Raw genomic sequence first — 13175 nt, 5'->3', positions numbered from 1 at the left:
ATTTGGGTTGTGGTGCTGAGCATGATATCAAACCTTTTTATGCAAACATTAAGAAAGCTGGGTTTTCTCGCTTGATAGTTAACTAGTTTTTCTAGTTGGCAAATCACTTAGTTAAAACTTTTAAATTAGAGAAGGTTCTTCTTCAGCTGCATATGAAGTTATGGTACAAATATGCTGATGGTACCATTAGATTTTAAATAGAAATATATCAGTGTTCCTAAAAAAGGAGCATTATTTCATTTGAAACTTTATTTCATTTGAAACTTTCTTATGTACAGGAATATACCATTGATTCTGATTGGCGTTTCCGAAGTACTGTTCTCACTCCGATGTTTGTGGAGACCCAGGCCTCCCAGGGCACTCTCCAGACCCGTACCCAGGAAGGGTCCCTCTCAGCTCGCTGGCCAGTGGCAGGGCAGATAAGGGCCACCCAGCAGCAGCATGACTTCACACTGACACAGACTGCAGGTAACAGTGACCCTGCCCGCTGGCCCTGTATACAGCACCCTGACCTCTGTGGGCAGCTTCTGTCACAACAGTGTTGGGCTTTTGTGAGAGAAGTAAGGGATAATAGCAAAAAGCGTTAAGAACCCAAGGAAGATGTCATTCAAAAGAGGGGGTTCCTATAACAGTCAAACTCATGGAAACAGAAAGTAGAGTGCCAGGTGCCAGGGTCTGGGGAGGAGGAATGGGGATTTATAGTTTAATGGGTACAGAATTTCAGTTTTGCAAGAGGAAAAGTGCTGTGGAGGCACGGTGCAGTGACTCATTCCTGTTATTCCAGCTGGGGCAGGAGGATCAGTTGAGCCCAGGAGTTCCGCACCAGCCTGGGCAACATGGAAAGACTCCATCTCTACAAAACAATTTTACAAATTAGCTGGGCATGGTGGCGCACGCCTGTAGTTAGTCCCAGCTACTGGGGAAGCTGAGGCGGGGAATGGCTCGAGCCCAGAAGTTCAAGGCTGCAGTGATCTGTGATCACGCCACTGCACCCTACCTTGGGCAAAAGAGCAAGGCCCTGTCTCAAAAAAAAAAACCAAAAAGCAACTCTGGACATGGAAGATGTTGATGGTTGTACAGCAGCGTAAATGTCCTTAATGCCATTGAACTGTGCACCTGAGAATGATTGAAATGGTAAATTTTATGTTTATTTTCCTTTTTTTTTTTTTTTTTTTTTTTTTTTGAGACGGAGTCTTGCTCTGTCACCAGGCTGGAGCTGGAGTGCAGTGGCACGATCTTGGCTCACTGCAACCTCTGCCTCCTGGTTTCAAGCGATTCCTCTGCCTCAGCCTCCTGAGTAGCTGGAACTACAGGCGTGCACCACCTCGCCTGGCTAAATTTTTGTATTTTAGTAGAGATGGGATTTCACCACATTGGCCAGATGGTCTCGATATCCTGACCTTGTGAGCCACCACGCCCAGCCTGTTTTGCTACAATTTTTCTAAAAAAGAAATGGATTATTTCTGACCGGAAAGATCAGGGAAAGTTTCAGTATATGTATGTTTTGGTTTTGGTTTGGTACAGAAAAACATAGTGTAGCAAATTTAAGACATCTTATCACCAAAGCAGAGTAGAGGTAAACCAAATTCATTTACTAGATTTATAGTTATTAAACTGTTCTTTCTCAGATGGTTTAACTGCTTCCTTTCATGAGCAAAGTACAAATTGTAGAGTAACATATCTTAATCCTTTTATATAAACTCTTTAACGTTTCTCCTTTGTGTAATTTTTTTGCACATTTTGTTGGTTCTGGAAGTGGGACTAATGAATAATCACAATTGAAATTCGGTGACACTAATATTAGAAGTCAGGGGCTTTTAGCACCTTTCAGTAGATAACAAAGTGTTATTCCTGTGGTGGGAGCAAGTGGCGTGTTTCTTACTTTACAAATGGGGACACTGCGGTCCAGGGGCACTGAGGCCCACGTACCTGGTTTTCCTTGGGGCATACCCTGGGACCTGACAGAGCCTCTGCCCAGGGTTGGAGTTGAGCACGGAGGCCTAGGGTGCCACCAGGTGTGTCCTGGCAGGTGGTCTTGCCCCGTGCACAGAGCTGGGTGATGCTGAGTGCCTGACCTCTCTGATTGCATGTCGCAGATGGAAGAAGCTCATTTGATTGGCTGACCGGGAGCAGCACTGACCCGCTGGTCGACCACACCAGTCCCTCATCTGACTCCTTGCTGTTTGCCCACAAGAGGAGTGAAAGGTTACAGAGAGCACCCTTGAAGTCAGTGGGGCCTGATTTTGGGAAAAAAAGGCTGGGCCTTCCAGGGGACGAGGTGGATAACAAAGTGAAAGGTAAGCTGGGTTGCTGAGTGTGCTTAAAATAGCTTCCCCACTAAATTACTGCAGAGCTCAGGTCTGGGGACATTTCTGACTGTATCCATGTTTCCTTCTCATTCGTAATCAAGCCCTTTAAAATTCAGTTAATGTTGCCTAGGCACTCACCATGCTGAAGAAATTGTTTTCTGGGAGTTCCAGAAGAATCCTTCAGTAAGTTATACTCGATCCATTGTTGAGTGATCTTCTGGAGCAGTAAGAGTGGGTGAGGCATTTATAAAGGGGTGATTGTAACAAGAGGTGGAATTAGCAAGCATGGTCTAGGGCTAGAGGGCTTAATACAGGTGGAGAATGGGGAGAGCGTCCAAAAAGACTGGGTGGAGGAAGAGCATTTGAGAGGAGCCTTGGAGCTGGGGGTGCAGGAAGGGAAAGGATGAAAAGGACAGGGATGGAGAAGTGTCAGGGTGGGTAGGCTCAGATCGATTCCGCAGTCCAGGTGAAGGGACGCTTCGGGGCATGCTAGAGTAACGGCAAAGGGTGCTGTGAGGACAGGCTTGTGGGTGTGGGGGTGTATGTCGAACTTCAGCTTTAGGAAGCAGCCTTGTAACGCACCGAGCAGAGGAAGGCACGGGGACTGAATGCCCTTCTCTGAGGTTTGTGTGGGGCAGAAGTGGAGTGATGGGGACTGGAGGCAGGGGCCACAGGCACCAGGACCTGGTCTTGGCTAACAGATGACCAGAGCTAGACGGGTGCCGAGAGGCTGGAAGCAGCTTTTTGTGAGAAAGAAGTGTGGCTCTGGGAGGGAACAAGGGCCCAGAGGAAGGACATGTGCAGAGAAGAAAGGGCCCATGACAGAACCCTGGGGGAGCGCCAGCAGGGAAGCTCAGCTCTGTGGAAGTAAACTTAGAAGAACTTAGAAGCAAAGCTCCCTGCCTTCTTATCTAATCGTAGGAACTGAAACACAGGCAACAAAACTTGCTTTACTCCACCACTCTCATACTTTTCAGTCACAAACCTGTGGCCCACACACAGTTCTCTAAATGGAACCTGGAGAGGTCAGTGTGGCCCACCTTTTGGCATGTGCTGTGAGTTGAAGGAGTGCTGGTGGCGGTTGTTCAGGTGGAGCCACCTGGGTGCTGAGAATGGGGTCAGCAGCAGGGAGCTTTCTCTGGGATCTGATGGCTTGGTGGTCTGGCGGGAGTGCTGCTGTGGAGCTCCATACGTGGGGCCCCCGGACTCCCTGCTTTGCAGGGCTGCGGGCGCCAGGCCTGGTGCCATCCTCCTTGGGGATGCTTTATGAGAACGTGGGTCTTTTCTCTGTGGATGCTCTCGGGATCTTCTCTTTTAAACCAGCGTTCTGACATTGCGCACAAGTGTCCTTGGGCGTAGATCCGTTTCAGTCTGTTTTTCTGGGCATATGGCGGGAGCTTCCAGGCCGCTGACTCTCACCTTCCAGTTCTGGAGCATCATCACAGGTGATTTTGTTGAGTTCTTCATCTCAGTTTGCTGTTTTCTCTTTTTGGAGTCCTAGTGCTTAGATATCACACCTGCGTGAGTGTCCTTCTGAGGTGTCATATTTTTTCCTTTTCCTCTTTTCTGGGAAATCCCTTCAACCTTATCTTTCAACCTGTGCTTTTAAGTTATGACACGTTTCAGTTTCCATGAGCTTTTTTTCATGCTCTGAACATTTCTTCAGTTCCTACTCTTCTCTTTCTGATAAATGATCATGTTTTGAAATTTTTTCCTGCATGATCTGCTTTTAACAGTTGCTCTTTCCTTGTTGCTTACTTTGGCTTCTGTTGTTCATATTTGAAGCTTTCCTTAGAACCTGTCGTGATTTGGAGGTTAAGGCTGGTGTCTCCTGGTGGGATACTAAACAGGCGTTTGGAATCATACGGGTTAGGAGTGTTGCGGTCACCTGTCCCTGGTCAGGTTGCCACAGTCCCGAGGGAGGCTGGTCTGCACCGGGTGTTGAAGCCTCTGAGGCAGCTCCTCTCTAGTTCAGTTAGCCAGAGGCAAAGCACTGCCAGGCGAGTTGGGCGGGGGTTCAGAAGGTGGCTGCGTGCCCTCCCTGGGCCTCCCTCTGGAGGGGCCTGGCCCGTTCAGCGCTCCTGCCTGCTGAATCCACTGCTGAGCAGTTCCAGTTGCAGCTGTGGCCCCTGCACTCCTGCTCCCGGTCGCTGCCTCTGCGGCACCTGTAGGTTTTGTCTTTGAGGAAACCCGAGGTGAAAATGAACCAGCAGAGCCAAGTGTCTGGTCGGCGGGGAGTAACTGGGCCTGCTTTCCCTCTCCAGGTGCGGCCGGCCGGACGGACCTACTGCGACTGCGCAGACGGTTTATGAGGGACCAGGAGAAGCTCAGTTTGATGTATGCCAGAAAAGGCGTTGCTGAGCAAAAACGAGAGAAGGTTTGTATCTTGTCAAGAATTTGATCAGAACGATGCAGTTTCTGTCACAGGATACAGACGAAGTGAACAAGCTTCCTGCCAGACACTGCCTCCAATGTCACCTGCAAACCAGGTGGCGGGACTGCACCAAACCAGCCTCCTGGGGCTCCCCCACAGGGATGCAGCCCTCATGGCGCTCTGGTGGGGGTCCAGGAGTGCGCCCAGTTCTCTCCGCGGGTGGAAGTGTGGCCGGCCTGCGATCAGCCGGCTGATCCCAGGCCTACCTCAAGGCCCGCGCCCTGGCAGGACTTCACTGGCCCTCGCTTCAGGGACCAATGCGGCGGGCGGGCAGCTGGGGGCTGGGACCCACGGGGCCCCGAGGACAGGTGGCCAGGAGGGCGTTCCCGTGGCGTGGAGACTCCGTAGCCGCGGCATCCATTCCGCCTAGAAATGGGTCATTAGGATGCATTTGTAAGAAGGGGGTAGGACGGATCGTTAAGAAAAATCCCTCGCGGTGCTCCAGTTCAGCGCCAGCCGCCGCCGCCACAGGAGCGGCTCCATCCACATCTGGGTGTGAAGCCCTGGAAGTGGGGCGCTGTGCTGGCCCCCTCCCCAAGCCCTGCCGCCCAGCCATGCTTGTGGAGCCTGATGCCTCCCCCCCCGGGGCACTGTTTTGCCCCCTCGGAGGGGAGCTTTGGGCTCTGCAGCTGCCTGGGAGCAGAGGCAGCCGGAGGGCAGGACCTTGGGGCGGAAGTGGGGACCGGCTGCCGGCCTCGTTCTCAGTGAGACTTTCCAGAGAATCGGCCCTCCAGCCGGTTTTTAAATACTTCTAAATCAAATTTTCCGATTTTATAAATATTCTGATTATAGGGAATGTTTAAAGCCTTTCCACTGCTTGTTGTGCAGTGATTTTATTTTGGATGCAGTGTTTGCCCTAGACGGTAAAGTACAGCGACTGAGCCTCTGCGAGCATCAGTTCCTACCGCTTCGCCCTCATGGTTCAGGGGATCCTGGCAGCCTCATAGCTCATGCACGACTAGTTTCCTTCAATGAGAATGCTCATCATCTTCTTTGGTTCTGGTGCTTATAGGAAATCAAGAGTGAGTTAAAAATGAAGCAGGATGCCCAGGTCGTTCTGTACAGAAGCTACCGGCACGGAGACCTTCCTGACATTCAGATCAAGCACAGCAGCCTCATCACCCCGTTACAGGCCGTGGCCCAGGTCAGTTTTTGCCGCTGCGTTTTCTGTTGACAGGTTAAAATCTGTTTCCAGTTCAGGGGTTTGCCTGTGTGAGGAAACATGGCTGAGGCTGTCCTGCAACATAGATGAGGTGTTGGTTTGTCCTCAACAGTGGACTTGGTATAAAGACCTTGCTCCAAGTCCTGGCTCTACCATTTCCTAGTTCCATGACTTCTTTGCACATGCGGAGACTCTGAGATCATCAGTGCTGAAGACGTTATTTATCGTTATTTATCAGGATTACCACTGCATTTTTCTGAACAAAGGGAGCATAAATGAAGGAACTTGTACCTAGCACTCAGGAATCAGTGGATTGTAGACATGGAAACCTGTCTACCACGTGTTACATAAAAACAGCAGGTTACCAAACAGGTGTAAAAGTGTACACACCATTAAAAGACACGTGCCAGTGACTTATCTGTTTATGGTATAATTATGGGCGATACTTATTTTCTTTTTTCCTAAACCACATTTTCTGGGTGCTCTATTCTGTTCCATTGGTCTGTGTGTCTGTTTTTGTACCAATACCATGCTTTTTGGTTACTGCAGCCTTATAGTATTGTTTGAAGTTGGGTAGTGCGGTGCTTCTAGTTTTGTTCTTTTTGCTTAGGATTGCTTTGGCTATACGGGCTCTTTTTTGGTTCCATATGAATTTTAGAATAGTTTTTTCTAGTTCTGTGATAAATGATGTTGGTAGTTTGATAGAATTAGCATTGATTCTGTAGATTGCCTTGAGCAGAATGGCCATTTTAACGATATTGATGCTTCTAATCCGTGAATATGGAATGTGTTTCCCTTTATTTGTGTCATTCTTTTATGATTTCTTTCGGCAGTGTTTTTTAGTTCTCCTTGTAAAGATCTTTCACCTTCTTGGTTAAGTGTATTCCTAGGTATTTTATTCTTTCTGTGGCTGTTGTAAACGGGATTGTGCTTTTGATTTAGCCATATTTTCTAAAATTTTATATAGTAATCACTAGAACTTCTTATAACAAGATAAATATATTACTTAAAATAAACAATAAGGAATAAATCAAATTTGTATGTTTTAGTCATACATAGCTTTTATCAAAGTAATTTTTTGCATTTGATAATTAGATTTATTTTTTAAATATTAAGTATAATCTTAAATCAGTAGAATTTCACAGTAAACTTTTCAAGTATTTAATTTTTGGCTATAGTAACTTAAGTGTAAACCATTGCTTTTAATGTTCTTTTCAACAATATGCAAAAATCACACTTGATTTAAGAACATTCATTTAATAATGTAATTTGTTCATAAAACATCAAAAATGGATTATCATTATATTGTAAACATAATTAAAATAGGTCTTAGACATGAAAAAAGAACATGATCCCAAAAAGCAGCACAAGTCTCACCTCCTTCAGAGGCAAACGTGTAGCAAAATTAACAAAAAGATATTAACAGAATTGACCTGTCAATTATAATATGATAGAAAACTTATTAACAGGGAAGATCCCTAGAAGATTACACTAAGTAATTTTTAAACTTTATTTATCATGCTTTCATGCCTCCATTTAGCAAAACTAGACACTATATGCCAGGAACTGTTGTTGGTACTGATGTCACAGCATGAATAAATAAAGGGAGTATACTGTTGCCATGAAGTGTGCGAGGGTTAGGGCTGTAAATGATTAGGTAGTGTGCTATTTGCGGAAGCTGATGCTCAGAAGAAGCCTTTGATGGTTTCAATAGTTTAAAGTGGTCAGGTGGTGGGACCTTGAAAATTAACACTGGCATTTTATTTAAGCTCATCAGTTAGTTTAAGCTTTACCATGGTGCTGATAGGAGGAAAATACCTAAACATTTAATCTTTCTCTGAGATTTTATGAAGTGCTGCACTAAGCACTGGCTGCACTTCATCTGGGCTAATCTTCCCCGCAGCCCAATGTGATGTGTTCTGGTAGCCCCCATTTAAAGATTGGAGACCCAGACTCAACTCAGGAGAGAAGCTATGTCATTATGTATTGATTAAGCCAGCTTTTAAATTTATCTCTCTGGGCCAAAAGTCCATGTTTCCATAACATACATCAAACAGATATATTTGGTTAAATTCCAAATGCTTCCCTTGTCAATGCCTGCTAAATCTTTCCAAATAGAATTGAGAGGTATAATAGGTGTGTTTGCAACAGTTTGTATTTTCCAAGCTCTGATAGTATTGGTGATTTATAGCATTTTTACTTCAGATCCTAATTTGTCTTTGTTTTGAATTTTTTACAGAGAGACCCAATAATTGCAAAACAGCTCTTTAGCAGCTTGTTTTCTGGAATTTTGAAAGAGATGGATAAATTTAAGACACTGTCTGAAAAAAACAACATCACTCAAAAGTTGCTTCAAGACTTCAATCGTTTTCTTAATACCACCTTCTCTTTCTTTCCACCTTTTGTCTCTTGTATTCAGGTAAAGTCTGTACACACTTCATCAAATATACATTGTTTGCTGTGGCTTCACATGGCCTTTCCATCATCACTATGTTTCCCGTGTTGAGACTCTTGATAACCTGGTGTTTAACAGAGTAAGATGTACTATTTGGGTTACCACTTCCCAAATGAGTAGATGTAATTTATTTTTCCCCCCAGAAAAACCGATATGTGACAGAATAACCAGAAATCAAACATGTTACGTTTTGTTTTGTAGTAAGCCAGTCCCTTCAGTGTTTTTGATGAAACCCTTCATTTATTTAGTTGTCTTTCCTTATGTAGTGTTTCACCAAATTCTTTCTGCTTCCTGACTACTGTCAAAAGATGTTGACTGAGTACCCGCCTGGCTTTATTCTAGGTGGCTGGGCCACATTGATGAAGAGGCAAAAATTCCTTTCCTCCCGACCTTATATTCCCATTAATAAATGGGTAATAGGCAACCCACAGGGAGATGTAGAAAGGGACATTAGGTAGTAGTTAAGTGTCATAGTACTTGAGTAATAGGGAAGTATTAAAGCAGTGTAAGATAGTAATGAAGCAGGTAAGCAGGTGCCTCTTGATGGGGTAGGGTGTGTTTGCCTAGATGCAGTGGTCAGAGAAGTCCTTTCCAAGGCAACACAGCCTGAGCAGAAAATCTAATTTAATATTCAGTTACTACTTAAATATGTTTGTCAGAAGATTATTTTTCATGTAAGAAATGTTTTCTGTGCCATTCAAAGTATGGATTATATAAAATTCCCTAGTAGAAAATCTTTTTGATTCATTTTAGTATTTTTGTATCTAGTGACCTTTTCTGAAATAATTACTAATTTATATTCTTCAATATTGTTTATCGGTAGTATTGGTTTACAAACGAATTGGTTAATACTTTTCTGAAATGAAATAGTTTTTTTGTTTTATTCTCTTTGATGGAACGAGAAACTGTCAGTATAAATTTCTTTATACATTAGCTCCGTTTTTTATTGGTTTCTAATTTGTGTGTGTGTGTGTGTGTGTGTGTGATCTTCATATTTTGATAGGTGCTTTTCTTGCTTTAAATTGATCCCTGCAATGGAAGCGTAAAATTAAAAGGTCATTTCCTCCTTTGAGCAAATTGAATATTGTTGGAAAATGTGTTAATAGCATTACACAGAGAAACTTCTGGTGATATCACTACCCACATGGGTACCTTTTATGTTTAGTAAAGTATGTTACTCCTTGTGAAGACATGGTCGAAGTACCACAAGCTAAACAGCTGGTTGTATGTGTGGTTTCACAGGACATTAGCTGTCAGCACGCAGCCCTGCTGAGCCTCGACCCAGCGGCTGTTAGCGCTGGTTGCCTGGCCAGCCTACAGCAGCCCGTGGGCATCCGCCTGCTAGAGGAGGCTCTGCTCCGCCTGCTGCCTGCTGAGCTGCCTGCCAAGCGAGTCCGTGGGAAGGCCCGCCTCCCTCCTGATGTCCTCAGATGGGTGGAGCTTGCTAAGTAAGTGTGAGGTCAGGTGCTCTTGGGAGCACACTGGATTTGACCAAAGCAATACGGAAAACACTTGGCTTCATTTGGCAGAAAATGAGCTAATAAAGTTGATAGTAACACTAATGTGAAATTTAAAAGAAAAGTCTTTCAGGCTGAGTACCATTCTCAAAGGCAAGAACAGTTGCCACAACAAGTAATGTCTTGCTCAAGGAAAGAGAATGTTATTTAAACCTGCTGATTTCTTTCAGTATATGATTTTTTGGACTCAGTATTATTCACCAAGTTTAGTTTCTTGTAAAGTGTAGCTGTGAATCATAGTTCCTAATATTTTATGTTATTTCTTGCTTCACTACACTGAATGGAGGAAGATTTAGTATTTTCAGCAGGACTCAAGATTTTAGAAAGAGTTTAAATCAGTTAGTTTATTTGGGATAAACAGATTCCATTTTCTAGTTATACCATTTTCCCTTATGTCTGATTCTTCCCTTCTCTGTGATCTCATCATATGAAAGCCTCATTCTGAGGAGGTTGTTAGGTTAAGATTGAAATTTAACTTGAACTTCATTTTGTAGTGCAGATTTTTAGAGCTTTAGGTTTTAAGAGAAAAGATAGTAAAAGTAAGGGAGGGGATCCTTGTGCTTCATGCTGTTTTGTAGTTAATTCATGTCTGTCCTGATTGAGCACTGAGTGTACAAGTGCTGTGCCAGGCACCAAAGAGACATGAAATTGGATTAGACATTGATCACAGACTCACAAAACTAGCAATCTAGTAGGAAATGTATGTACTTTACACATAAATAAATCATAATTGAAGTAGGAGGTGGTGAGCACTGAGAGAGACAAGATAAAATGCCAGGGCCATTCAGAGAGGGCCTCTGAGCTATGCTGATTTTACCTAGGAACCGTTTTCTCCTGTTGCTTCAGATGTGTAAGTGAACAGGAAGTGACACCTTGTATGTTTACTATTTCCAGGAGTGGTAAACATACATAATGTGTATTTGCTAAGTAAGTGAAGCAAACAACTTTTAAGGGCCTAAACTTTAAACATTTTTTTCTAACTGTATTAAGTACATTCTCATACTTTTGTGATATTTTTGCATTCCTTGCAGAGCATTGTGAACATAGTTTAGCTTTTTTTTTTTTTTTTTGAGACAGTCTTGCTCTGTCGCCAGTTGGAGTGCAGTGGCACAATCTTGGCTCACTGCAACCTCTACCTCCCAGGTTCAAGCGATTCTCCTGCCTCAGCCTCCCAAGTAGCTGGGATTACAGGCACCTGCCACCACGCCCAGCTAATTTTGGTATTTTTAGTAGAGATGGGGTTTCACCGTGTTAGCCAGGATGGTCTTGATTTCCTGACCTTGTGATCCGCCCGCCCCGGCCTCCCAAAGTGCTGGGATTGCAGCCGTGAGCCACCACACCCGGCCTTAGCCTTTTTTTTGATATGTCATGGCCATTGTTCTAACCATGTTATAGTGAACATAATCCAGGGACAATGGAACCAGTATAGGGGTATGTAGGTGATCTCTTTCCTGAGTCTATGCAGAATGTAGCTCTCCCTCTTCCCTGACTCTGGGGCCATGAGCTGCTGCTCCATCACCTACCTACCCACCCACCTTTACTGCTGATTTATTACCCCTAACATTCTGTAATCAGGGCAATGAAGAGAGCCGCATCTACTAGATTTTATTGAATTCAGAATTCATAAGCTCTAGGAGAGAACCTGTAGGGCTCTTTTGATGTAAATGCAAGAGGCTTAGTACCCAGAAGGGAACTGAACAGCAGGAGAACTAAGGAGGGAGCAGTCCTTGGCTGGCTGGTTTAGGAAGAAATAACATTTGGGTTGAGACTGCAAGATGGAAAGAAATTTCCTGGAGGAAGGGAACAAACCCCATAAACACTTTGAGAATATCATGGACTGGGAAGCTTGATTGAAAGGGTCAAGCCAGAATTTTGTTAAGGTAAAGAGATGAATGAATGCTCCAACAAATTGAGATGGTTCATAGAACATGGATTAAACATGGCATCAGTAGTCAGGATTATTTTTTCTTTTGCTTCTGGGTTTTTTGGAGCTAGACAAGGATTCCAAATGGTTCGCCTGTAGATATTATAATGGATTAGTACTGGAGAACCTTATGTAATGACACATCTTATACACTGTGAACCTTTGATATTTTCAGATTCCACCTTTTTTTTTTTTTTTTTTTTTTTTTTGAGGCGGAGTCTTGCTCTGTTGCCCAGGCTGGAGTGCAGTAGGGTGATTGGTTCACTGCAACCTCCACCTCCTGGGTTCAAGCAGTTCTCTGCCTCAGCCTCCCAAGTAGCTGGGACTACAGGCACACGCCACCATGCCCAGCTAATTTTTTGTATTTTTAGTAGAGATGGGGTTTCACCATGTTGGCCAGGCTGATCTGAACTCCTGACCTCAGGTGAGCCACCACACCCGTCCCAGATTCCACTTTAAATGCACATCTGAATAATTTCTGCCTTATGTATGATTAAAGTTATAAAACCTAAGGGCAACTTCATAGTTTCTTAAATTTTATATTTTTAGCAAAATTAAAGTAACACTTTATGTCTCTTCTTTTGTTAATATAATGTGTGGCAACTTGATTTACTATCATTTCATTAGAATAAATACTTTTAAAATACTGGAGTGTTCATTGATTTGGCCTTTTTGATTTGTTTTGTAGGCTGTATAGATCAATTGGAGAATACGACGTCCTCCGTGGGATTTTTACCAGTGAGATAGGAACAAAGCAAATCACTCAGAGTGCATTATTAGCAGAAGCCAGAAGTGATTATTCTGAAGCTGCTAAGCAGTATGATGAGGTAAAATTGATCTCTGGCAAAATATGACATTTACTTCAACACTTTTGTTTTCTGCTGAACTATGACTTTAAGCAAAAACGAGGTACAGCAGATCCTTGTTGGTTCAATGTCTTTTCGTTACAATGTTGATGAGGAAGAAAATTGGTTTCCTTATAGGTTGTTCACTTAAGTTAGGGCCTACCATACTATGAAACTGTATATTATTTCTCTGTCTGCTCTTACACAGTTTCTGTTTGAATAGGTTGTTTTCTTTCAGTTAGTTAAAAAAAAAAATTATAAAGAAATTGTATTAGGCTGTTCTTGCATTTCTGTAGAGAAATACCTGACACTGGGCAATTTATAAAGAAAAGAGGTTTAATTGGTTCACGGTTCCACGGGCTGCACAGGAAGTATGGTGCTGCCTTCTGCTTGGCTTCAGGGGAGGCCTTGGGAAGCTTTTATGCATTGGTAGAAGGCGAAGCAGGAGTAGGCATTTCACATGGTGAAAGGCAGTAGCAAAAGAGAGACAGTTGGGGAGGGGGTGCCATATACTTTTATTTATTTAGAG

The 13175-nt window shown here is 43.7% G+C and overlaps 1 protein-coding gene across 4 annotated transcripts in view; it reads left to right on the top strand.

Moving 5' to 3' along the window:
* PRKDC (protein kinase, DNA-activated, catalytic subunit) overlaps positions 1-13175 on the top strand; it is a 186397-nt gene that overhangs the window by 123047 nt on the left and 50175 nt on the right. For all 4 annotated transcript variants that reach the window (XM_055116536.2, XM_055116534.2, XM_055116535.2 and 1 more), the window contains exons 58-64: positions 279-468; positions 2097-2297; positions 4574-4686; positions 5756-5887; positions 8145-8324; positions 9603-9808; positions 12490-12628. In XM_055116536.2, coding sequence (XP_054972511.2) covers positions 279-468; positions 2097-2297; positions 4574-4686; positions 5756-5887; positions 8145-8324; positions 9603-9808; positions 12490-12628 — 1161 coding nt within the window. The remainder of the gene's footprint in view (positions 1-278; positions 469-2096; positions 2298-4573; positions 4687-5755; positions 5888-8144; positions 8325-9602; positions 9809-12489; positions 12629-13175) is intronic.

The sequence above is a fragment of the Pan paniscus genome, chromosome 7, assembly GCF_029289425.2.
Source record: "Pan paniscus chromosome 7, NHGRI_mPanPan1-v2.0_pri, whole genome shotgun sequence".
NCBI classification, from domain to species: domain Eukaryota; kingdom Metazoa; phylum Chordata; class Mammalia; order Primates; family Hominidae; genus Pan; species Pan paniscus.
The sequence above is the reverse complement of the archived record's forward strand: the minus strand, read 5'-3'. Positions and strand labels throughout refer to the sequence as shown.